General features: G+C 45.3%; 2 protein-coding genes across 4 annotated transcripts in view; one reads left to right on the top strand and one right to left on the bottom strand.

Annotated features, from left to right (window-relative positions):
* Nucleotides 1-2,767: 2,767 nt before the first annotated feature.
* LOC142499405 (uncharacterized) lies at nt 2,768-14,242 on the bottom strand. Its single transcript, XM_075608729.1, has 3 exons — nt 14,162-14,242; nt 13,119-13,208; nt 2,768-4,720 (listed from the first exon to the last, which is right to left on the bottom strand). The coding sequence occupies exons 2-3, from the start codon at nt 13,147-13,149 to the stop codon at nt 3,690-3,692; spliced, it is 1,062 nt and encodes a 353-aa protein (XP_075464844.1). The 5' UTR covers nt 13,150-13,208; nt 14,162-14,242; the 3' UTR covers nt 2,768-3,689.
* An 8,703-nt stretch (nt 14,243-22,945) lies between these two features.
* Nucleotides 22,946-25,159, top strand: part of WDR62 (WD repeat domain 62) — a 74,348-nt gene continuing 72,134 nt past the window's right edge. For all 3 annotated transcript variants that reach the window (XR_012802664.1, XM_075608726.1, XM_075608725.1), the window contains exons 1-2: nt 22,946-23,136; nt 23,718-23,809. Coding sequence is in view for 2 of the 3 variants with exons in the window: in XM_075608726.1 (XP_075464841.1) it covers nt 23,020-23,136; nt 23,718-23,809 (209 nt within the window). In the remaining variant the exon portion in view is untranslated. The remainder of the gene's footprint in view (nt 23,137-23,717; nt 23,810-25,159) is intronic.

The following is a 25,159-nucleotide window of genomic DNA, read 5'->3' as shown; positions in this document are numbered from 1 at the left end:
TGTTGTTAACAATAACACCAGGAAGATTGAGCATAATAACACCCTATAGCGTACCAATTATCTAAATAAAGTCCTGAACAGGAAAACATGTAGCAAGTGATTGACTCGCTCTGAGTGCTGCACAGTCCATGCGATCCAAAAGTGAGGGGTCCCCAGGTGCGCTTCCCTCCAAGGGGCAGGCTAGTAGAGAAGGAGAAAAACTGGAAGAGCACTGCTGTAGGTATCAAAAAAGTAGAAAGGAGGGTGCGTATCTCATAAAAAGATTATTTATTGGTCATGGAAAAACAGGGCAATGGAGAGCCCTACCAACGTTTCACGCTTCACAGAGCGCTTTCTCAAGGTACCTTCTTCTTACCTTCTCTCTACATCCACAACAGGACTGAAGCACGCTGAATGCCGAGATCTCAGAGATGCTGCCGTTTGATCACGAGTGCTTTATTACATTTGCTTCAGCAGCCCATGCTGTCGGGTTGACGTCCGTGTTCCTACGGGCACGCTGACCGCCGAGACCCCAGAGACGCTGATCCCCTGCCGGTTTATTATGGGGCTAGATGGTGAGCAGGACTTTATTGGGCATTGCTGATTACTGCTATCATGACATTATTGTCTCGGAATATTTATTGAGATCGGAATTCGTGGTGTCATACCTGTAGCACCAGTTAGGTGGAGTTTTGCACTTCTCCTAATTTCACCTTATCTACAAATTGTAAGTGACTCGAGTATTCAAATACTGAAACGTGGCTTTTGAAGAAAAGGGTAGGGTAGGGTACGCTACAAAACTTATCTCTCTGCCTCCAGCAAAAAGTCCTACTATAAGGTCTGGATTTCTTAGTCTAGAATTTGAACCAGACTTTCCTTACTTTAAAGTCAGTGCTGTCATGTAATATAATAATGTATTTAAATTAGTAGAGCTAAATTGATAGCCTTTTCTTTAGCTGTAATGATGTCATTAAAAGGAGGGATGGAAACCATACTCCAGCAATAATAAATCTCTTCAATGTGCACAAAATATGAGAGTTATGATATAGCCACATAAATGTTAAATTGTATTTGCCGTATGGCAACTAACCCAGGCAAAGTTAAATTTCCTTGCACTAGTAGAGAAAGAATGAACTTTTGGGCCAGTATGCTCAAACAATTGGGGAAATATTCAGTCCTCAAGAAGGCAAGAGGACAACAGCATTGTAACCAGCTGGCAATTCTTGGATGACACGTGGTGACGGAATGAATTTAGGCAGGGTTTCAGTGTTATTGTAAGGTGCCATGTATTCACTTAAAAGATGGCTAAAAAAAACCCTCAGAGACAAGATTTTAAAAAAGGTTACACAAAATATAGTATATTACCATTACAGACGAACAGGAATTAAAATAATTTCTGCATGTTATCAATTCTTTACACCTTAGCAGTGTCACTTTTATAAGTCAGTGTTCTGTGACTACATTTGGTCAGAGAAAAAGGCAATAGAACTCCACAGTGAAAAGTAGCAGATAATTGATTTCACCCGCGAGGTTTAAAAAAAAAAAAAAAAAAAAAAAAGAAGAAGGATGATCACAACTTGTGTGTACGACCAAGGGATTCTTCTAAAATGAAAGACACTGGTACCATGACCAATTACTGGGAGGGCTTTCTTGCGACTTTTATACTCCTTGCATGTGCAATAATTGTGATTTTACTAGACGAGGTCACAAGAGTGTCAGTTGGTTGCAGAACAGTTACAGATGAATGTGAGAACACCACTACAGGACAGGAAGGGTTCTGGATTCTCTCCCAAGATCAAACACAAATTGGGTATTAATATTCAGGTGTGAAAATCAAGAAATCAAGTTAATCTTGGGGATACACTATGTTTGTGGAACTAATTTTATTCCCACAATCCCATAGGGGAAACCTACTCTAAGTAATTTGTGTACTTATCAGATACTATATATTGGAGCATTATGTAAAAATATTTAAATGACTTAAAATTTGCATGATGATATCAATGGTCTTGGCAAATCAACTCTCTCCCAGATCAATATTCTGTCTATATTTTATCCTGATTAATCAGATTGCTCCCTGATCAATACTCTCGATCCACTTGACCTTCCTTACTTGCACACCTACAATGCCCGTAAATCTGCCAATATACCATTTCGATTGTAAGCTCTCCGTTGCAGTCTCATTAGTTGCCTTATGTTACTATGGGCTTCCTGCTAGTCGCTTTATTTTATGTTTTGGAACTTTGTAAATAACTGCATACACCAGGGCTCTTCAACCAGTTTCCCAAAGGGGCTGGATTAAAAAAAAAAAAAAAAAGAAATTAGGAGTAGAAGGGTAACAAGAGTATCGTAATATAATTTAGGACACAGTTAGATACCTTGAAATTATATAATAATTTTAACATCAGTACTAACTCACACACACAAAGTTTTAGTGTGAACAAAATTACATTTACCCAACTGGGCAACTACAATAAAAAATTGGAAGCAGACATTTCAAGGGCTATCTCAAGTCACTTTGCAGGCCGCATTTGGCCCACCAGTTGTAGAGACCTGGTGTACACTGTATAAATAGAATTATACATACTCTGCCTATACTGATACCTCACTGATTTATGCACTGCCTATACATTATCCTGATAAATCTGCACTCCGTGATCAATAGTTTGCTTATACTTTATACTGATCAATACGCTCTCTAATCAATAATTTTCATACATTTTATAATCAGAAAGAGTATTGTCGTTGTTTGCAAATTCACATAGATAGAAGCAAACACGAGTTCTTAGATAATGAGTAGTTTATTGCCTTACAGCATAGAGTATGATCATACACAAAAGTCAAATTAGACACTCTGCAAGGGGAGGTCCCAAGCAGGCTTTATATACACTTATTTTATGTCTAACATGGGTTACTAGGCAGAATATAATGACTATTCCCTATTCTAAACCTATCATCTTAAGGGTCACTAAAATAATTAAAAACTGGGTTAGATCAGCTCAGTACAACAACAAAGTATAGTAAGATACATTTTATCTCATTATTCTGTATAACTGAAGAAGAATTGGTACTACTGAGCATTGAGCCATAGGCCTGGCCTTGAGGGTCTACTGCGAACAAAACTCATACTTGCAACAAGCACATTCTTTCTCACAAAAATTAATCAGGAACACAGCATGAAGAAATGATTACGAGACATGACAAGTCAGACAAAATGGATTGTGAATACTGCTAATAATTCATCTCCAGAGACCGCCTCAGTCCATTTCAACAGTATGTCAATTTCAACAGTATTGTTTCAGAAGATAACTCATATATAGGCAATCGGCTCTCCCTGACCAATACTCTGCCTATGTTGTATCTGATCAGTCAGCTTTCTCCCTAATCAATACTCTTTTGTACCGTTAATTCTCTCTGCACAGTCAAAAATGTATATTTTCAGCATTAAAACACACGCAAAATGAAAGGGGTTAATATTTTTTTGTTTAAAAGGGGTTTATTTCAACGACAAGTTCAAGTTCATAGGGAACAGCAAATATGATTGGATACAGAAAATAGCCAATAAAATCCTTTCCCCTTTGCACCCCGCTGCCCCTCAGTCCTCCGTCTACATCCGCCTCACTCAGTCCCATGAGGTATATTGGAGGATAAAAAACCGCAGCGGAGCAAATCTTCACCAATGCTGCACTCTGGTGTCCTGCAAAACGTCCCTAAACCCCATCCCTTCCTGTGTGTTGCGATCCTGCATGGAACCTCTCATGGCGTGTGAGACTGGTAGTGCTTGGGAAACTTTTGCCACACTCCGAACATATGAACAGACGGCTCTTTGCGTGAGTCCGCTGGTGTCGGCAGAGGTGCGCGCTACGGGCGAAGCGCATGCCACACTCGTTACAGGAATACGGACGGTCACCTGTGTGGGTTCTGTGGTGCACAAGAAGGTTGGAGCTGCATGAAAACCTCTTCCCGCATTCTGTGCACGAATATGGTTTCTCCCCCGTGTGACTTCTTTGATGTAGGACCAGGGAGGAGCTGATGGTGAAGGATTTTCCACACTCCGCGCATGCGTACGGCTTTTCTCCCGTGTGAGTTCGCTTATGAACCGTCAGAGAGTTGCTGCCAATAAAGGTTTTCCCACACACTGAGCAAGTGTAAACCTTCTCCCCTGTGTGGGTTTTTTCATGGACTGCAAGGTTGTAGCTACTGGCAAAGCCTTTCTGGCACTGTGTGCAGGTGTACGGCTTCTCCCCTGTATGAGTTACCTGGTGTCTAAGAAGATGAGAGCTGGTGAGAAACCTTTTGCCGCAATCATCACATGAATACAACCTCTCCCCTGTGTGTGTTCTCTGGTGTATAACAAGGAGTGATCTGTAGGTAAAGCGTTTCCCGCACTCTGCGCACGCAAACGCTTTCCCCTCTCCGTCGGGAACTTCCCGATCCGATTCACCCCAGTTACATCCACTGAACTTCTCATATTCCTCCTGCGCAGCCTGATGCCTTGCAACAATGATCTTATCTTTATTACTATTAAGATCATACGCCCCTTCTGGGTTATACTCCTGGGTGGTTGAATGTAGTCTTAAACAAGGAGCGGGTAGTCCACACGTGTCTCCCTGTTCGGCTTTAACTCCGCAGTCACCCGTCTCATTGCAATATGGAGAATTCCTCTCTTCTTTTCCCGTGTCTGAAGACTTAACTGGATTCTTAAACTCCCACTGCGGATGTTCACTCCCAGAGACACAATCTGTTTAAAGACATACACAGTGAACAAAGAAAATTAACCAATTTGAGGATACGGTTCCACCTAATAAAAAAATATATATATTTTAATAGCTGATATTTTAAACTAAAGGGTTATTAAACATATGTCCAGAATTAGGAATGTTTTAAGTCTTTATCTTATCAGTCATCATTGTATATGTTGAATTTATCCATACAATGGTTCCTATAAATATGTTGAAGAGGAATTTATGGGAAAGATTATGTATTTTACGGTCTTTCCACCCTACATATTTTATTTGTTATACTTTAAAGGTTCTCTTGCCTATTGTACAGTAGGGTGTCTGATTTCACCTCTCTAGATTTACCCCCCCCCACCCGATTCCTAAAGTGTGTACTATATTCCTACCAAAATCTACATGAATAGGTTTTATACAATCTTATTTCAGCAGCTCAGGATAAAACAGGATGATGCCCCTGAAGTGTGCATGGGAAACAGCCTAGTTAAATGGAGTAGCAGAGATTGCCATGGGAACACTACTCGAGGCTTTTGATGCCTTGATGAAAAAGTATGTAAGATATAGATATATACACACACACCTCTCTCCACTCTCCACCCCCTCCATTCACCTCTCTCCGCCCCATCCATTCACCTCTCTCCGCCCCTCCATTCACCTCTCTCTGCTCTCAGCCCCCCCCGTTCACCTCTCCACCCGCCCCATTCACCTCTCCCCCAACCCCCCGTTCACCTCTCTCCACTCCCCACCCGTTCACTGCTCTCAGCACTTCTGTCCACTCCCTCCCCGTTCACCTCTGTCCGCTCTTAGCTCCCCGTTCGCCTCTCCGCTCTCAGCCTCCCCCGTTCACCTCTCTGCCCCCTGTTCACCTCTCTGCCATCCCGTTCACCACTCTCCACTCCCCCGTTCACCTCTCTCCGCTCTCAGCCTCCCCGTTCACCTCTTTCCGCCCCCGCTGTTCCCCTCTCTCCGCACCTTTGACCGCTCCCCCTGTTCACCTCTCCGCCCCCCCATTCACCTTGCTCCGCTCTCAGCCCCCCTGCTCACCTCTCCGCCCCCGTTCACCTTTCTCTCCGCTCCCCACCCCCTTCACCGCTCTCAGTCCCCCCCTTCACCACTCTCCGCTCCCCCCCGTTTACCTCTATCCACTCTCAGCCCCCCCACCCCGTTCACCTCTCCTCCCCCCCCCGTTCACCTCTCCGCTCTCAGCCCCCCCATTCACCTACCTCCGCTCTCAGCCCCCCCATTCACCTCTCCCCCAAACCCCCGTTCACCTACCTCCGCTCCCCACCCCGTTCACCGCTCTAAGCCCCCCCATTTACCTCTCCGCACCTCTGTCTGCTCCCCCATTCACCTCTCTCCACTCTCAGCCCCCCCCATTTACCTCTCTCCGCTCCCCCGTTCAACTCTCTCCGCTCTCAGCCCCCCCGTTCACCTCTCCGCCCCATTCACCTTTCTCTCCGCTCCCCACCCCCTTCACCGCTCTCCGCTCCCCCCCGTTTACCGCTATCCACTCTAAGCCCCCCCGTTCACCTCTCCGCCCCCCCCCGTTCACCTCTCTCCGCTCGCAGCCCCCCCATTCACCTCTCTCAGCCCCCCCACCCCCCGTTCACCACTCTCCCTTTACTGCCTCTCTCCCCATTGGTCAGAGCAGGGTCAAACTCCCTTGTCTCCCCAAGCACCAAGCTCGGGAGAGCTTACGTGCCCCTCACATGAGCGCGGGCTCGCAGCGTGAGCGTGTACAGGAAGGTGAAGATTGAAGGAGGTAAGAACGCCAAGCGCGCTCAGCGCCAGCGTGGACTTAGCTTTAGTCTTAGCAGTAGCATGACGGAGGAAAGGGCGGATCTTAGCAATATTACAGGGGAAGAAGTGACAAGTTTTAGCCATGCCGTGAATGTAAATGGAGAAGGAATGGGAGGAGTCAAATGTTACTGTTCGCCAACGTGTTTTGGCAACAGGATGGATGGTAGTACGGTTTACTGTAATGTAAAAGTGGGGTATTAGGCCAGATGTATGGGAAATAGGAGGGGCTCAGTTTTACACATTAAAGTTTAAGACAGCAGAACACCATCCATGAGGATATAGCCAGGAGGCGTCCGAGACTTGGGACTGAATTGCAGAAGTGAGGGTCGGGGTGGAGATATATATCTATCAGTGATAGTATGTAGAGAGAAAAGTAGAGGTCCCAGAACAGAGCCCTGAGGTACACCAACAGATCAACAGGAGATGGACATGTTAGCAACAGGGCCAGAGAATGTGCAATGGGAGAGGTATGAGAACGAGGATAGAACTTTGTTGCGGATACCAAGGGTGTTTAGAATATGAAGGAGAAGCGAGTGATCAATATCACTTATCAAAAGCAGCAGAGATAGGATTAGTAGGGAAAAGTGACCTTGGGATTTAGCTTCATGTAGATCATTGGCTACTCTAGTGAGCACAGTCTCTGTTAAGCAAGCTGTACGAAAGCCAGATTGTAAAGAGTCCAGGAGGGCATCAGAATGAAGAAAGTTAATCATACGGGAGAACACGAGACATTCTAACATTTGGAAGCAAACAGCAGGAGGGATACAGGGTGGTAGTTAGTAAGGCACATAGGGTACAAGTTGTTATTGAGAATGGGTGTTACCCCCACATGCTTAAAGGAAGAGGGGAAAGTGCCAGGGGACAGGGAAGAATTGAAGATATGGGTGAGAGTGGGGACCAAGACAGGAGCAAGAGTTCTGATAAGGAGTGAGGGGATAGGGGATAGGATTGAGAGGGAATGGGGTACAGGGAGAAGAGAAAATCATCTTAGAAACGTCCAACTCTGTAACCGGAGAAAAGATGTCAAGAGTGGAAGGAGGAGATTTAGGTAGAAGCCGAGAGGAGCGGGAACTGAAAGAAGGAATCTACTTGTGGTTAGCATCCACCTTGCCATTAAAGTAGTGGGCAAAGGCTTGAGAAGTGAGGGAAGGATGGGAAGTGAGAGAAGGGATTCAATTACAGAGAAAAGACAGCGTGGATCCGATTTGTGAGTGTTGAGGAGCAGTAGTGTTGTTTGGCCTTAGAGAGAGCAGAGTTAAAACAGGAGAAGAGAAATGTATAGTGTAGAACAGTGTTTTTCAACCAGCGTTCCTAGGAACCCTTGTGTTCCCCGGGCATCACTAAAGGGTTCCCTGCAATTTTCTGGTCATTTGAAAATGGTATCAAATGCAGAAGGATTTACAGTGCATCTGATCACAGAGTTACTATTAGAGAAGGTTGGGGTTCCACAGAATTTCACTTAGGGTTCCTTAACCAAAAAAAAAAAAAAAAGCTGTGTGTGCTGTGCACGCGCATAGTAAGTGAAACTTCTTTGACTTTTGTCACAGAAATTGTATTTGTATTGGTGATGTTTTAATTAAAAATCAAAATACAATTTAATTGACAAAACGCAAATAAATTTGACTTATAATGCACGTGCTCGGCACACATCCCCTGTATTAGCTATTTGCACTAAGTGTGAATTCCTTGTGTGTATGTGTGTCAGTCAGTGTGTGTGTGTGTATCAGTGTGTGTATGAGAGTCAGTCAGTGTGTGTGTGTGTGTGTGTATGAGAGTCAGTCAGTGTGTGTGTGTGTGTGTGTGTGTGTATGAGAGTCAGTCAGTGTGTGTGTGTGTGTGTCTGTGTGTGTGTATGAGAGTCAGTCAGTGTGTGTGTGTGTATATGAGAGTCAGTCAGTGTGTGTGTGTGTGTATGAGAGTCAGTCAGTGTGTGTGTGTGTGTGTGTGTGTGTATGAGAGTCAGTCAGTGTGTGTGTGTGTGTATATGAGAGTCAGTCAGTGTGTGTGTGTGTGTGTGTGTGTGTGTGTGTATATGAGAGTCAGTCAGTGTGTGTGTGTGTGTGTGTGTGTGTATGAGAGTCAGTCAGTGTGTGTGTGTGTGTGTGTGTGTGTGTATGAGAGTCAGTCAGTGTGTGTGTGTGTGTGTGTGTGTGTGTGTGTATGAGAGTCAGTCAGTGTGTGTGTGTGTGTGTATGAGAGTCAGTCAGTGTGTGTGTGTGTGTGTATGTGTGTGTGTGTATGAGAGTCAGTCAGTGTGTGTGTGTGTGTGTATGAGAGTCAGTCAGTGTGTGTGTGTGTGTGTGTGTATGAGAGTCAGTCAGTGTGTGTGTGTGTATGAGAGTCAGTCAGTGTGTGTGTGTGTGTGTGTATGAGAGTCAGTCAGTGTGTGTGTGTGTGTGTGTGTGTGTGTGTATGAGAGTCAGTCAGTGTGTGTGTGTGTGTGTGTGTATGAGAGTCAGTCAGTGTGTGTGTGTGTGTGTGTGTATGAGAGTCAGTCAGTGTGTGTGTGTGTGTGTATGAGAGTCAGTCAGTGTGTGTGTGTGTGTGTGTGTGTATGAGAGTCAGTCAGTGTGTGTGTATGAGAGTCAGTCAGTGTGTGTGTGTGTGTGTGTATGAGAGACAGTCAGTGTGTGTGTGTGTATGAGAGTCAGTCAGTGTGTGTGTGTGTGTGTGTGTGTATGAGAGTCAGTCAGTGTGTGTGTGTGTGTGTATGAGAGTCAGTCAGTGTGTGTGTGTGTGTGTGTATGAGAGTCAGTCAGTGTGTGTGTGTGTGTATGAGAGTCAGTGTGTGTGTGTGTATGAGAGTCAGTCAGTGTGTGTGTGTGTGTGTGTGTGTGTATGAGAGTCAGTCAGTGTGTGTGTGTGTGTGTGTGTGTGTGTGTGTATGAGAGTCAGTCAGTGTGTGTGTGTATGAGAGTCAGTCAGTGTGTGTGTGTGTGTGTGTGTGTGTATGAGAGTCAGTCAGTGTGTGTGTGTGTGTGTGTGTGTGTGTATGAGAGTCAGTCAGTGTGTGTGTGTGTGTGTGTGTGTATGAGAGTCAGTCAGTGTGTGTGTGTGTGTGTATGAGAGTCAGTCAGTGTGTGTGTGTGTGTGTATGAGAGTCAGTCAGTGTGTGTGTGTGTGTATGAGAGTCAGTCAGTGTGTGTGTGTGTATGAGAGTCAGTCAGTGTGTGTGTGTGTGTGTCAGTCAGTGTGTGTGTGTGTGTGTGTGTGTGTGAGTCAGTCAGTGTGTGTGTGTGTGAGAGTCAGTCAGTGTGTGTGTGTGTGTGTGTGTGTGTGTGTATGAGAGTCAGTCAGAGTGTGTGTGTGTGTGTGTGTGTGTGTATGAGAGTCAGTCAGTGTGTGTGTGTGTGTGTGTGTGAGAGTCAGTCAGTGTGTGTGTGTGTGTATGAGAGTCAGTCAGTGTGTGTGTGTGTGTGTGTATGAGAGTCAGTCAGTGTGTGTGTGTGTGTGTGTATGAGAGTCAGTCAGTGTGTGTGTGTGTGTGTATGAGAGTCAGTCAGTATGTGTGTGTGTGTGTATGAGAGTCAGTCAGTGTGTGTGTGTGTGTGTGTATGAGAGTCAGTCAGTGTGTGTGTGTATGTGTATGAGAGTCAGTCAGTGTGTGTGTGTGTGTGTATGAGAGTCAGTCAGTGTGTGTGTGTGTATGAGAGTCAGTCAGTGTGTGTGTGTGTGTGTGTGTGTGTATGAGAGTCAGTCAGTGTGTGTGTGTGTGTGTGTGTGTGTGTATGAGAGTCAGTCAGTGTGTGTGTGTGTGTGTGTGTGTGTGTGTATGAGAGTCAGTCAGTGTGTGTGTGTGTGTGTGTGTGTATGAGAGTCAGTCAGTGTGTGTGTGTGTGTATGAGAGTCAGTCAGTGTGTGTGTGTGTGTATGAGAGTCAGTCAGTGTGTGTGTATGAGAGTCAGTCAGTGTGTGTGTATGAGAGTCAGTCAGTGTGTGTGTGTATATGAGAGTCAGTGTGTGTGTATGAGAGTCAGTGTGTGTGTATGAGAGTCAGTCAGTGTGTGTATGAGAGTCAGTCAGTGTGTGTGTATATGAGAGTCAGTGTGTGTGTATATGAGAGTCAGTGTGTGTGTATGAGAGTCAGTGTGTGTGTATGAGAGTCAGTGTGTGTGTATGAGAGTCAGTGTGTGTGTATGAGAGTCAGTGTGTGTGTATGAGAGTCAGTGTGTGTGTATGAGAGTCAGTGTGTGTGTATGAGAGTCAGTCTGTGTGTATGTGAGTCAGTCCGTGTGTATGTGAGTCAGCCCGTGTGTATGTGAGTCAGCCCGTGTGTATGTGAGTCAGCCCGTGTGTATGTGAGTCAGTCAGTGTGCATGTGAGTCAGTCAGTGTGTGTGTGTGTGTGTGTGTATGAGAGTCAGTCAGTGTGTGTGTGTGTGTGTATGAGAGTCAGTCAGTGTGTGTGTGTGTGTGTATGAGAGTCAGTCAGTGTGTGTGTGTGTGTGTATGAGAGTCAGTCAGTGTGTGTGTGTGTGTGTATGAGAGTCAGTCAGTGTGTGTGTGTGTATGAGAGTCAGTCAGTGTGTGTGTGTGTGTGTCAGTCAGTGTGTGTGTGTGTGTGTGTGAGTCAGTCAGTGTGTGTGTGTGTGTGTGTGAGTCAGTCAGTGTGTGTGTGTGTGTGTGTGAGTCAGTCAGTGTGTGTGTGTGTGTGTGTGAGAGTCAGTGTGTGTGTGTGTGTGTGTGTGTGTGTGTGTGTGTGTGTGTGTGTATGAGAGTCAGTCAGAGTGTGTGTGTGTGTGTGTGTGTATGAGAGTCAGTCAGTGTGTGTGTGTGTGTGTGTGTGTGAGAGTCAGTCAGTGTGTGTGTGTGTGTATGAGAGTCAGTCAGTGTGTGTGTGTGTGTGTGTATGAGAGTCAGTCAGTGTGTGTGTGTGTGTGTGTGTGTATGAGAGTCAGTCAGTGTGTGTGTGTGTGTATGAGAGTCAGTCAGTGTGTGTGTGTGTGTGTGTATGAGAGTCAGTCAGTGTGTGTGTGTGTGTATGAGAGTCAGTCAGTGTGTGTGTGTGTGTGTGTGTGTGTATGAGAGTCAGTCAGTGTGTGTGTGTGTGTGTGTGTGTGTGTGTGTGTATGAGAGTCAGTCAGTGTGTGTGTGTGTGTGTGTGTGTGTGTGTATGAGAGTCAGTCAGTGTGTGTGTGTGTGTGTGTATGAGAGTCAGTCAGTGTGTGTGTGTGTGTGTATGAGAGTCAGTCAGTGTGTGTGTGTGTGTATGAGAGTCAGTCAGTGTGTGTGTATGAGAGTCAGTCAGTGTGTGTGTATGAGAGTCAGTCAGTGTGTGTGTGTATATGAGAGTCAGTGTGTGTGTATGAGAGTCAGTGTGTGTGTATGAGAGTCAGTCAGTGTGTGTATGAGAGTCAGTCAGTGTGTGTGTATATGAGAGTCAGTGTGTGTGTATATGAGAGTCAGTGTGTGTGTATGAGAGTCAGTGTGTGTGTATGAGAGTCAGTGTGTGTGTATGAGAGTCAGTGTGTGTGTATGAGAGTCAGTGTGTGTGTATGAGAGTCAGTGTGTGTGTATGAGAGTCAGTGTGTGTGTATGAGAGTCAGTCTGTGTGTATGAGAGTCAGTCCGTGTGTATGTGAGTCAGCCCGTGTGTATGTGAGTCAGCCCGTGTGTATGTGAGTCAGCCCGTGTGTATGTGAGTCAGTCAGTGTGCATGTGAGTCAGTCAGTGTGCATGTGAGCCAGTCAGTGTGCATGTGAGCCAGTCAGTGTGCATGTGAGCCAGTCAGTGTGCATGTGAGCCAGTCAGTGTGTGCATGTGAGTCAGTGTATGCATGTGAGTCAGTCAGTGTGTGCATGTGAGTTAGTGTGTGCATGTGAGTCAGTGTGTGCATGTGAGTCAGTGTGTGCATGTGAGTCAGTGTGTGCATGTGAGTCAGTGTGTGCATGTGAGTCAGTGTGTGCATGTGAGTCAGTGTGTGCATGTGAGTCAGTGTGTGCATGTGAGTCAGTGTGTGCATGTGAGTCAGTGTGCGCGTGTGTGTGGGGGGGGGGTTGCCGGAGCCCTAGAAGAGGCATATAGATCGAGAGGAAGAGAGGGTTCCGTTGTAAAAGTTAACAAGTTTGTCAGTTTCAGAGGAAGGCAGGTTAGAGTTTAGGGTAGATATCAAAGCAAAGAGGTCAATGGAGTGAAGGTCTCAAGAGTAGTGAGTAGAACAGGGGAGGGGAATGAATGGTGGTAAAGGATAGGAGCTGATGGTCAGAGAGCGGAAGGGGGGAGACAGATATATCAGACAGGGAACAGTTTTTAGTAAAGACCAGGTATAAATAGTGACCATCCTTGTGGATGCTGGAATTGGTCCATTGGTGGAGGCCAAAAGGAGGAAGTTAAGGAGAGAGAGGAGGCAAGGAAAGTTTAATTTAAAAAAAAATCATTGTGAAAATTAGACCTTATATCAACATATTGAAAATCCTGGCATGTGTACCAACATACTACAGCATGTGGATTTGTTAATGTCTGCATGAGCCATGTGCTGCATGGGAAGCTCAGCAGCTAGGAATTACACAGGACACCATTAACCCCTTCCATGCCTGAAGGGCCAGCACACATAGCTTAATGAAAGGGCCATTTATATTGCTACATAAAAACAAACAAACGCTCACCTGGTGACCGGGGTCCCAGTCCACTCGCCATCTTCACATTCTCAAGTCTAAATTGCCCCACTCCTTTCGATGGTATGGGTATCTGCAAAACTGGTTCACAGTATAAAAAAAACGTAGGATTAAATCTTAATCTGGATCAATCAGATTCCTCCATGATCAATAATCTGCCTCTACTTTATCCCGATGAATAAAAAGAAAAAGAAAAACTGTGCATCAATTGTGTGAAGATAAATGTGATTAAATATAAACATTCCAAGTGAAAACATTAAATTAAGAGATAGTTTGATTACTACAAAATAAATCAGTGATAAGGTATCAAGTAAGTACAGATAAAACTCAAAAGTATATAGGAGTCTGCTGCTCATCAAAATAGCTCGTCAGCAAGGAAATGGTCATGTAAAGAATACAAGACAGCGAACGGTCACACAGTAAATCCCTAAACACCGGCTATAGGGTTTGGTTCGGCGGCTATCCACAGAGCGGTGGACCAGCTGATTATTCAAGTGGTAACATGTACCCTGAACACTTGATTGATTTATTCTGTACGTGCACATATCACCTTCTATTATAGTTGCAATATAGTTACATTTTACACTATGAGTCGTGTGCTGTCTTTTCTTTACATGTTTATCCTGATGAATCAGATTTATCCATGATAAACAAACAATCTGCCCATGTTTTATCTGATAAATCAGATTGCTCGCTGGATCAATGCTCTAAGTATGTTTTATCATGTCCGGGTGCAATACGAATGACCAAAGAAGTGAAATCAAATCCCACCTACAATCTGAATGACAAAAGGCACACAATCAGATTTTATATAGATCTGAATTTCAAATCCCGCCCACAATCTGCATGCAATATCAATTACAAAAAGAGTAAGTTTTAGGGACACAGTCTGGATTCTCTCTTGAGTTACAAAAGAGACATATCATCTCCCACCTACAATCTGAATACAATCCGAATGACAACAAGAGTCAAATAAGATCCATCTACAATCTAACGCCATACCGAATTACAAAAGGAGTAAAATGTGCATTTACCTGTAACCGCTCCAGTCCTGTATGTACAGTATAACACATGGGTGGAGCCGGAATGTGATCACTAAAAGGCAGAACATGCGTTCCAGTGCACTTACTAAACCTCTGCTGATTGGCTAACAGCTGTGTGGCTGCAACAGATAACCAGTTGGATTCTGGGAGTTGTAGTTCAATTCCTAATTGACAGTAATGGCTGTTGTGAGCTGCGGGACAGTGTTCCAAGCGATCATCAGCACATTATTATCATCAATGTTATTACCATTATTGGTATTGTTACTAATATTATGATCCTTATTGTTATTATTCGCATAATTATTATAATCAGTGTTACTATCACTATTATTTAATAATAATAATAATAATAATAATAATTATTAACAATATTATAACAATTATAATCTGTTTTATTATTTTTATTATTATAATAATAAATACTATTGTTATCATTACTATTATTATTATTATAATTATTAATATTATTGATATCATCATTATTCTAAGTTATTTCATCATTATTATTATTATTTAATACCATCATAATCTTTGTTATTTTTTGTTTTGTATTTATGATCATTATTATTAATAAACTTTGTTATTACCATTATTGTCACTAGAATCATCTTTATTATTATTATTATTATTATCATTTTTGTTATAATTATCAACATTTTGTTATCATTATTATTGTTAAAAATTAATACCCCAGTGACATATTTAATGGGTTAAATATTCAGTTATATACATCCGTGTGCAAATACATATATCTATATCAGAAAATAGCCGTGTTAGTCCAGTTGCGATAGTGCAGAATAAATGAGTTCAGTATTAGGTGATACCTTTTTTATTGGACTAACAATTTATGTCATAGGACATAAATTGTTAGTCCAATAAAAAAGGTATCACCTAATACTGAAGAACATATACATATATACATATATACATATATATGTATATATGTATATATGTATATCCACCTTTAAGACTCACCTTAAAACACATCTGCTTAAAGAAGCATATGAATAGCATTGTGGATAATCATGGACACATGACACATAAAGCTTGGCCCCCTGCAGACGCACTTACTAGTATTCCCTCCTACTGTCTCTGTACGTTCTCCCTACCTACCAATTAGATTGTAAGCTCCTCGGAGCAGGGACTCCTTCCTTAATGTTACTTTTACAGTATGTCTGAAGCACTTATTCCCATGATCTGTTATTTATATTAATTGTTATTTATATGATATGTATTACTACTGTGAAGCGCTATGTACATTTATGGTGCTATATAAATAAAGACATACAATACAATAAATATACATATACATATACATATATATATATATATAATCTGGAGCTCCACTGTGTCACTATAAATGTCAGTGCCTGTAACACTGCTCTCTAGAGCAGGCAGGGGAGCGCAAACTATGAAGCTGCGCCCCCCCCCCCCCCCCAAACCTTGTATTCGCATCAAATGACGCTGCGGGGTCACCTTTTGCCTGGAATATCCATTCACATGGAGCCCACATTGTGTGCTCATTTGCATGTCATTTCCCAGAATCCTTTGCCGCAGTGGGAGCACTGTATGCTAGGTGATAATGGTTGAATGGTTGAAAGGCAGAGTTGCAGACCTGTCTAAGACATGTTAATGTGCTCACAAGTGATATTCTTTATTGGCTATATGTTAACGGTGGAGGTTTTTTATTACCTTTTTCATAACTTAAAATGTATGTGTATATATATATATATATATATATATATATATATATATATATATATATATTTATTTATGAATATGTGTGGATATAGATACATATACAAAAAAGAAAGTGCACCAAAAATTAAATTAGCCCATTAATTAGGGTGAAATACAGTATAAATAAACAATTAGTAAGATTTCCCTAATCCATTGCTACTATTAAATCCTTGATCCCACATCGGATTAACAAGAGGTAGTGCATGGGCTGGCAACCTTTTTCAGCCACTGCCAGAGGCTTATTTCGGGAGGCGGGCAATTTTCTCTGCCTCCAAAGCCCTCCCGTGCTTGTTTGTGCTCTGCGGCGTGCTGTGGCGGAAGTTTGGGCCAGTCGCCAGTCAGAGAGTGTCTGCAAATGCAAAGTGTCTGCAAACTTGAAACATCCCGCAAAATTTAAACAGCAAACAAAATATTGCTAGTTTATACCATAATAACAATATATCAAAGATGTTACCAGATAAAGGGGCCACACGTGTCACTTTTATAATAACAACAAAGGGACTTTAGTAGTGAAACAGTTTCTAAAGGATCCATATGATCAGACGATACTTGTAAAAAGGTGAAAGCTATAATAGAAAGCAGAATCATAGCACAGATCCAGAAAAAACAAATGTTCCAGGGCAACTCCAGATTGAATACAAAAATATTTATTGTAAAATCAGCTCACAATGGTGGTGAAGAAACGCACCTACGCATTTCGTCCGAAGGGACTTTATCAAGGTGTGAGTACACAGTGCAAATACAAACATTTTAAAGAGATCAATTCACGCCAGAAACCAATGTGAGTGACGTAATCATCACGCGGCCCGAAAACGCAATAAAGAGTACTCTTCTCTGATCAGGACAAAGGAGTCTTATTCAGGGCTTATACATATCATAGAAAAGCTGGCACACTAATCATTCTTACTACTTGCATTCTCTCTGTGCATGCTCCACATACCTCGCTTCTTCCATTACTGTATCTCCTTTGTTTCGTGTTATCTGTTGCTGGGCCGAGCTGTGTGGGATGCATGGTGTAAATCTCACTGTCCTGTGTCAGGAATTCCAAGGTTGGCTTTTTCATATTGCCTTGTCTCTGAAACATTAACTCATTATTTGCTGGATCCCACTGGCCAAGTCGTAAACAGTCTTTCTTCTTATGAACAAACACAGTCTCTCTTCTTACCCAGAATCCTCTGAGGGTAAAGTCTAGGGGTGTTTCAGGTCCAACAATACTCCTTCCATATTGGCCAAAATATGGCAATATCAACTCTGTGAGACTGAAATATAATCTAGAGAGAAGAGAGATTGTGTACCACCTCTCTGCAGCGGCTCGTTGCGAGAGTGTGTTACATGGTATATTAAATGTTAGTATACAGTTTCTGAGGAGACCAAAATCCTATTCATATTATTAATAACATTGATAATTTGTACTTCATTCTCTATATGCAAAGATGGCTGAGATCAACATGTGACAATAGACAACACTTGAAATAGTCTATATACTGTAAGGCAAGAGAGGACAAAACAAAGGTGAAGGAATATGAGTGGACCGGAAAGTGAGAGAGACCCGGACCGGAAAGTGAGAGAGACCCCTACACTCTGCTTTATGCAGCTGACCTCGGAAACCCAGGACCTTTGTGAACTGTGTTGTCTCCAGCAGTATTTTGCTGAGATGCTCCTAAGCACCTTTTCACAGCCAGATTGTATTGTGTACAGTACCGTATGTGGATGATGTACTTTTACAAATGGCCACAAGAGTGCAGCATTACTATTTTTTTAAATAACTGTTAACTTTAATCCTCAAAGCAGGATTTAAAGCAGCAGTCAAAGCTGCATTTTTTCTCCCCTTTAATATGTGCATTAATACAATCCACACAATGATAAGTAATTAGCTAAGTTGCCGATCGATCCGTTATCCTGTGATTGATTGGCGAAAATTCGGCTCGGGGGTTCACTAAATGTCTGTTAGTGCAGCAGAGGAGATGCAAAGTTCTGTGGGGAAGATCATGTGACCAGGCAGTCACTAGATACAATTGGTGCCCTGCTAGAGAGGGGGCAGGGCTCAAAAAGGGGTGTGCCAGCGCCTGTTTCAGAAGAGGAAGGGGATGTGTCTTTGTAAATGGTTGCTATAGAGGTCTGGTCCCCTTGTCTTGCTATCAGCATACAGTCCAGTCCTTCTGCAGCTCAAGACATCTGTTCCTCTGGTCAGTCCAGTGTGGACGAAGGAAAAATCTGTCTGTCCTTCCTTGGTTCAGCCCCCAATTGTGAGACTACGGAATCCTCCCTTCCTGTCTCAGAACAGGCTATTTCTGAGAGAGCTCTAATCAGCCAGGTGGAGTTGGTTAATTGCTGGTATGCAATTAACCAGCACACTGCTGGATTAGAGGCAAGTTTGTTAACCGGGATAAGTCCCTGTTACAAGGACGATTGGGCGGATCTCCTGCCTCTGGCCGCATTCACCATTAACTCCTTTTCCTAAGAGTCCTTGAAGTGCTCTCCCTTCTTTGCAACACTAAGGTAGAACCTAACTACTGTTCCCCTGTGACTCTTCAGCAGCAGTAGGTATCCCTGCATCTGATACCAGGGCCACCGATCTGCAGTATCTCTGGAAGGGAATACACGTGACCCGTAGCATGGCAGCAGAGACCCAGAAGAGAAGCACAGATAAACACAGAAGACCTTCACCTGAATACCAAGTTGGCGATGAGGTCTGGACAGAATAATAGCCGAAAACCTATCAGGGCTACATGTTATATCCAGCGGTGGAAGGTTCACGCAAACTCCGTGTGGTGATGCAAACTCTGTGCAAGCACAAGGAGGTGTCTCGCTGATGAACTAAACCTGCTGCAAAGAGAAGTAGATTCCTTACCATGAAAGCAGTCACTATGAAGATGCAGTCTCTAATGAGAATGAGACAGAAATGTGTCCGCGATCGTACGCTGAAAAAGAAGTCACTGGCTATCCAGCGATACTCCCGTCGGAGTAAATTAAATGGTCAAGAAAGAGAGTCCCAAATCTACATGTCTGTCGACTGTAAAAGAGAGGTACCATGGGGTATGCTCTGCCAAGGTTGTACTGGAGCTCAATAAGCAGGGCTGCTGACAGATTTCACGGGACCCCGGACTGGAGTTACGTCCGGGCCCCCCATGTGTCGGCGGTATTTCGAGTTCCCCTGTGTCGCGGTATACCGAGCCCCCCCCCCATTTCACACCTCACGAGCCCCCTCTTTCCCCCCCCTCTTCCCATGTATTTCTCTCCCCTGCGTCTCACTCTTACTCCCTCTATCACGTCACATGGCCCAGAGGCGTAATTTGATGCCACGTTGTCATGGAGACGAGTGAACACGGAAGCCGGGTAAGTGAGCCGCGCCCCCCCAAAAAGGCACGCCCCCCAGTTTGCGCACCGTTGACCCAGCATACAGTGCTTCCACTACAGCAAGGGATTCTGGGAAATGACATGCAAATGTGCACACAGTGCCACATTTTGTCTTAACTCCATTATTACATGGAACCCATAAGTCAATGCTCTCTGTTTTAAACACAGCTTTTAAACACAGCCTGGGATCAGATGCAAAGCCAGTAAACCCACTAACAGACAGCTTTAAAAAAAAATTTTTTATTTTTTTTATTCCCTTCCCCGTAAACTCAAGCCGCTTCAGCGGCATGTGTGCTCTTGCTTGAGACTGTCCTCCCGAAGTCGAACAAGTCCTGCTACTCCTCCCAAGAATCTTCAGCCGGATGGCCAGGAAGTTCTGAGGGCTCCTTGACGCCGCCCTCCATCCGTGTTCTGGATGTCCTCCTCTTCCTTTCTTCGGCCAGAAGGCCCGCAAGAAAGTCCAAGACTTTGGTTTTTGGCCGGAGCCTACTCACCCAGGCCTTTTTCTCTCCAAAGAGAGACGGTGACGAGCCGTGCATATCTGCATCTCCCCCGAACACACAAACACAAAATAAGTGCTGTGTGTAAAGTGGGTGCACTGCTACAGCGACCATAGCAGGACACCAAGTGCTGCGTGTCTGTGCACGAGAACCACGGCCCAAAAGGCCAGGCAGGTACAAAAATATTCATCTTCCTCCCAGCCCGAAGGCCAAGGGAGGTGCTAGTGCAGGAAACGTAAAAGTCTCGCCCAATCAGTCCATGCAGGTGCCACGTGCACTAGTCATGCCAGTACAACCCGAAGGTGCAGCGACCTGGACCTCCGCCAGGCTTACAAGACCTGGGTTGCCCCAGACTTAAAAAGCTCAAGCTTCTTTGTGTCCGCCTTCCCCGGCATGGCCATCGAATCAAGTGCATTCCATGTAGGCCTGTCCTTCACAGGACAGACCCTACACTTGATCTTAGCCAAAAGGCCGAGAAGCGGGTGTGAGGTTGGTTGTACTGGCTTTGCAGTTGAAGACTTGGGTAGGTTTTCACCACACATTATTTAGGTTATGATGGGTGAAAAGGTGACTGAAAACGCTCCACCATATAGCATGTAAAAATAATTCTATGCTAGGTGGTAATGGTGAAAGGCAGGGTTGCAGACCTATCTAAGACATGTGAATGTGCTCACAAGTGATATTCTTTATTGGCTATACTGTATGCTAACGGTGGAGGTTTTTTGTTGCCTTTTTCACCCACCATAACTTAAAATGTATATGGTAAACCTACCCAGCCTAGAAATATTGCAAAGCAAATATAAACCAACCTCACACTGATGATACCCACTAAGGTTGAAACATGTCTGTGAGTGGGTTGACTTGCTTTGCTAGTCCCATGCTGTGCTTAAAAGCTGTGTGAACGGCGATGCATTTGCTTAAATGGGCTTAAATGGGCTTAAATGGGCTCCATGTGAATGGATATTCCAGGCAAAAGGTGACACGTGTTCTCATTTGCATGTCATTTCCCAGAATCCCTTGCTGCAGTGGGAGCACTGTATGCTAGGTGATAATTGTTGAAAGGCAGGGTTGTTGACCTGTCTAAGGCCGAGTCCATACAAGGACAGGCCGTGCTGAAGCGTGCGGACGCTCAGCGCTGAGCCCCTGCATCCTCAATGAGGATGCCTTGAGAGGGGGCTCGCGCAAGCATCCGCAGGTGTGCGGAGGCTTTGGAGTTTTCAGCCGAACGCCAAGCTGTTTTTCAGCGCGCTGCCGGCTGAAAACCTCCAATGAGAGTGGGGCTGCGTCCAGGCAGAGAACGGGCGTGTTGGCGCTTGTGCCCTGCTCGGCCGGGCATCGGCCACGACGTCACGGAACTGGTTCGCCCTCATTGGGTCGAACCGCTGACGTGACGCGCTTGCAAGCGGAAAATTAAAATTTGCTTGCTCTAAGCGCCGAGCGGAGCAGGCGCTTGCTCACGCTGGCCACACACATTGCCGCAATGTGTTTCATCGCAGCCAGCATGAGCGCGCCCGCTCAGTGCCAAAGTGGCCGATGCCTATGGCCTCTCTCAGACGCTTAAGTGCGCGCGCACGATTGTCACTCTTTCAGAATAGTGGATAACAGTTGTTACACTAGAAACTGCTAGAAATTGAAATTTGGGGCTCCAGTCGCGTCACGTGAGCTGGTTCAGCCAATAAAGGCGAACCAGTTCTGTGACGTGTTCATTACGCACCCCCAAACGCTGCGACCCAACTGATGCAGTTTGAGCGCAGATCGCTGAACTGCAGGAGTGCGCGGCGGAGGCGCGCACGCAAGCGCGTGGACGAAGCAGCCTGTCTGAGCGAGGCCTTAGGCCTCGTCCAGGGTGATGCTTAGCAGGTGCGCACGCTCACGCTGGACACGTTACTAAAATGCACGTGGCCTGCGTGCAAGCGCATCACGTGACGCGCGTCAATGAGGGCGAACCAGCTCTGTGACATTGTGGCCGCGCCCCCAGACGCGCACGCACCTAGCCGGCCAGGAATCGCCCGGCCGAACAGGGCGCCGCGCTGGAGCGCCAGCGCGCTTGTTTCCACCCTGGACGAGGCATTAGGCCTCGGGCATGGTCAGCGCCGTGCTGAGGCGCGCGGCTGCTCGGCAGTGAGCCCCTGCAGCCGCAATGAGAGCGGCTTTAGCAGGGGCTTGCGCACGCTTCCGCAAGCGTGTGGAAGCGTGTGTCTTAGGACAATTTTAGTTCCTGTGCTCGCCGGAGCGCAGGTCCGGTCACGTGAGCGGTTTGCCCAATGAGCGCGAACCAGCTTCGTGACGTCACAGCCCCCGACGCCCCCTGACGGCGCGCGGTCTAAGGCCAGGGAAAGCACCCGCTTTCCCTCAGCCTTCGCGCGCCACCGCACGGCTGAAGTCTCTATGGACTCAGCCTTAGTCTGAGTCCATAGTGCCTCAGCCCGTGCGGAGGCGCGCTGAGGCTGAGGGAAAGCGGGTGCTTTCCCTGGCCTTGGTTAGCGCGCCGTCCGGGGGCGTCGGGGGCTGTGACGTCACGAAGCTGGTTCACCCTCATTGGGCGAACCGCTCACGTGACCGGCCCTGCGCTCCCATGAGCGCGAAAATGTAAAATTTGGCTAAGACTTACGCTTCCGCACACTTGCGTAAGCGAGCCCCTGCTAAAGCCGCTCTCATTGCGGCTGCAGGGGCTCAGTGCCGAGCAACAGCGCGCCTCAGCACGGCTCAGCGCGTAAGCGCTGACCATGCCCGAGGCCTTAGACGTGAATGTGCTCTCAAGTGATATTCTTTATTGGCTATATGCTAACGGTGGACGTTTTTTGTTGCCTTTTTCACCTACCATAACTTAAAATGTATATACATATATATATATTTTTTATACCACACACACACACACACACACACACACACACACACACACACACACACACACACACACACACACACACACACACACACACACACACACACACACACACACACACACACACACACACACACACACACACACACACACACACACACACACACACACACACACCTCCTGTGAAATGTATTATCTCCTATTAACATATATTTTGGTCAGAAGTGGAACTGATTCTTTAATATCAGAATAGCCTGTCTCTTCCAGGATTGGAAGTTCATCGACCCCTCCCCCTTTCCCCCTCGCCGTCCAATCAACACCGCGGCCGTTAGAAGTGAGATTTGTGGCGCGCTTTCCATCTGTGAGGAGCTACTGTGACTGAGTGCGTTGGGACAGCTGGGCTGCTCATGTCAGACCTAACCACCTGTCAGGGCCGAGGCCCCACGAGACTCCCTCCGCCCGGGCAGCGCAAGGGTCTCCGGATCACGCAACCGTTAGTGACAAACAGCCGGGCACCCAGACAGGTATGGGGAGAGACCCTTGGGGTGGGGGGTGTTGAGAGGAAAGGGACGCTGGGGGTTTGAGAGGGGAGAGAGATGTACTTGCAATGGGGAAAATACATCGCAGGGCGCTGGAGAGGGGAGAGATGCACTAGGAGGGGACACGACATTGCCGCTTGGGGAGGACAGACATTATTTCAGTTTAAGGCCCCATGTAGATTATGTAAAACAAGAACGCGTTGGTAGTCCCATAGCGCGCTGTAATGTGGGACTTAACTGTACAGGACAAGTTAATGTTTGGTGTTTATGCGATGTAAACTTCCAGAAATAAGGAAGCAGCCCTGTGAAGCAGGGAAACCCGGTTCCACACGGTGTCAGTTCTCCTTGCAAGAAGGTGGTCCCTTTATTTCCCTTTTAGGCACCAGATTTAGTGTGTACTCTCAGTACCTGAAAAAATCTGGGACTGCCCTACAGTACATTGGCAGTGCTACTAAGAGAAACTAGTTAAGTATTCATACATGTCCAAAAATAACTTTGATGCCATTACTGTAGATAAAAATGTGCATTTACATTGCATTAATCCTATATACTTTTTTTTTTTTTAGGTGGAGCTTGAACAGGTGTTGGGAATTACTGTATCCAGCAACAGCAGTATAACTTATGACCCAAACACTGGATTAATTGCCTATCCTGCTGGGTAAGAGTTGTAGATATCATCTGTAAAACTTTGTACCATTTGGTTTAATCTAATTTGTCTGCCAAATACACAAATTACCAATATGAATGATAAAATGCTAATGCACCCAGACCAGTTGAGTAGTTCTCTCCATGTTTTGGCAGAAGCCAAATTGGTACCTTATGAGTCATAAGGATGGATGCTCTTTTACAGACCTTGGTAAAATGTCACAAAGTACTGCACCCAGTTTTATAAGCTACAAAAGGTAGTTCAAAGAATTTGGACGTTGTTTGGCATGCACCATTTAGATTGGAAGTTCTGGAGGGCAATGATCCCTAATTCCCGTTGTTTAAGTTGGTTTTTAATGTACAGATCAACCATGAGTATTGTAACACTTGCCTTGAAAAATCTGGGGCAATCTCCCAGTAATGCTGCAACATTTCTGAGATTTCTGCAGCCAGACTAATGGCCCATCGGATTAATACAGCGGGGGTCCCTGACACTCCCATTCCAACTGAATGGGACTGCCAGGGACCCCCACTGTATTAATTCGATGGGCCATTTGTCTGATGAAATGTCACAGAAATGTTGCAGCATTATTGGAAGATTGCCCCAGATTTTCCAAGGCAAGTGTTGAGATACTCGTGGCTGCATCTGTACTTCTGAACATATATATATATATATCTATATCGCTCTGTAAGTTCTTGCCAATTCGGTAAACTGCTGCATACGTTGGTGCTATATCAATACAGTGTTCGACAAACCTATACATTTGCACGCCCCGTGCGAGTGGATTTAATATCGTGGCGAGCTCCTATTGGCCCAAGCAGCACACGTGTGGTACTAGGTGGCGAGTAGCTTTTTTTTGTTCGGTGAGTAGATTTTTTGGAGATTTGTCGACCACTGTCTATACATATATTCTTACTAAATGTCAAGTGAATGTATGGAAGAGAATATTGAGGCAGGTTCAACAAAGGGAAAAAAAACTTGAATAGACCTAATGAAAGACAAAAGATGTCTGAAATGCTGTTGTACATGGGGTATATAATTGTCAGTTGCCTATTTGGCCGTGCTTATACCCAATGCGGCTGGACGCCCAACGCCAAAACAAATGCATGGTTTGCACTGAGCACGAACGAGACGGCCAAGCGCGCTAATTTCGAGCAGATCCAAGAAATTGATTTTCTGGTGCGACGGCTGCGTCACGTGAGCGTTTCAGCCAATGAGGTTGAACTGCTCACGTGACGTTATGGGCACGCCTCCCTGTTGCCTCCCGCCTGCAGTGCAGGTTTCTTGCGGCGCATCGTAATGAGGGAGCACGCGCGTGCCTGTCCGCCACCGGTATAAATAAGGCCTTGGTCCTCTGCTGCT

This window comes from Ascaphus truei, chromosome 7 (assembly GCF_040206685.1).
Source record: "Ascaphus truei isolate aAscTru1 chromosome 7, aAscTru1.hap1, whole genome shotgun sequence".
Taxonomy (NCBI): Eukaryota; Metazoa; Chordata; class Amphibia; order Anura; family Ascaphidae; genus Ascaphus; species Ascaphus truei.
This window is presented reverse-complemented; position numbering and strand designations above follow the sequence as displayed.

Bases quoted from the DNA above. Each gene is read 5' to 3' on its own strand.
- LOC142499405 (XM_075608729.1), bottom strand. From the start codon at position 13,149: ATGGCGAGTGGACTGGGACCCCGGTCACCAG. The intron at 4,721-13,118 runs GTGAGCGTTTGT...GTCTTTAAACAG, and splicing joins ACTGGGACCCCGGTCACCAG to ATTGTGTCTCTGGGAGTGAA.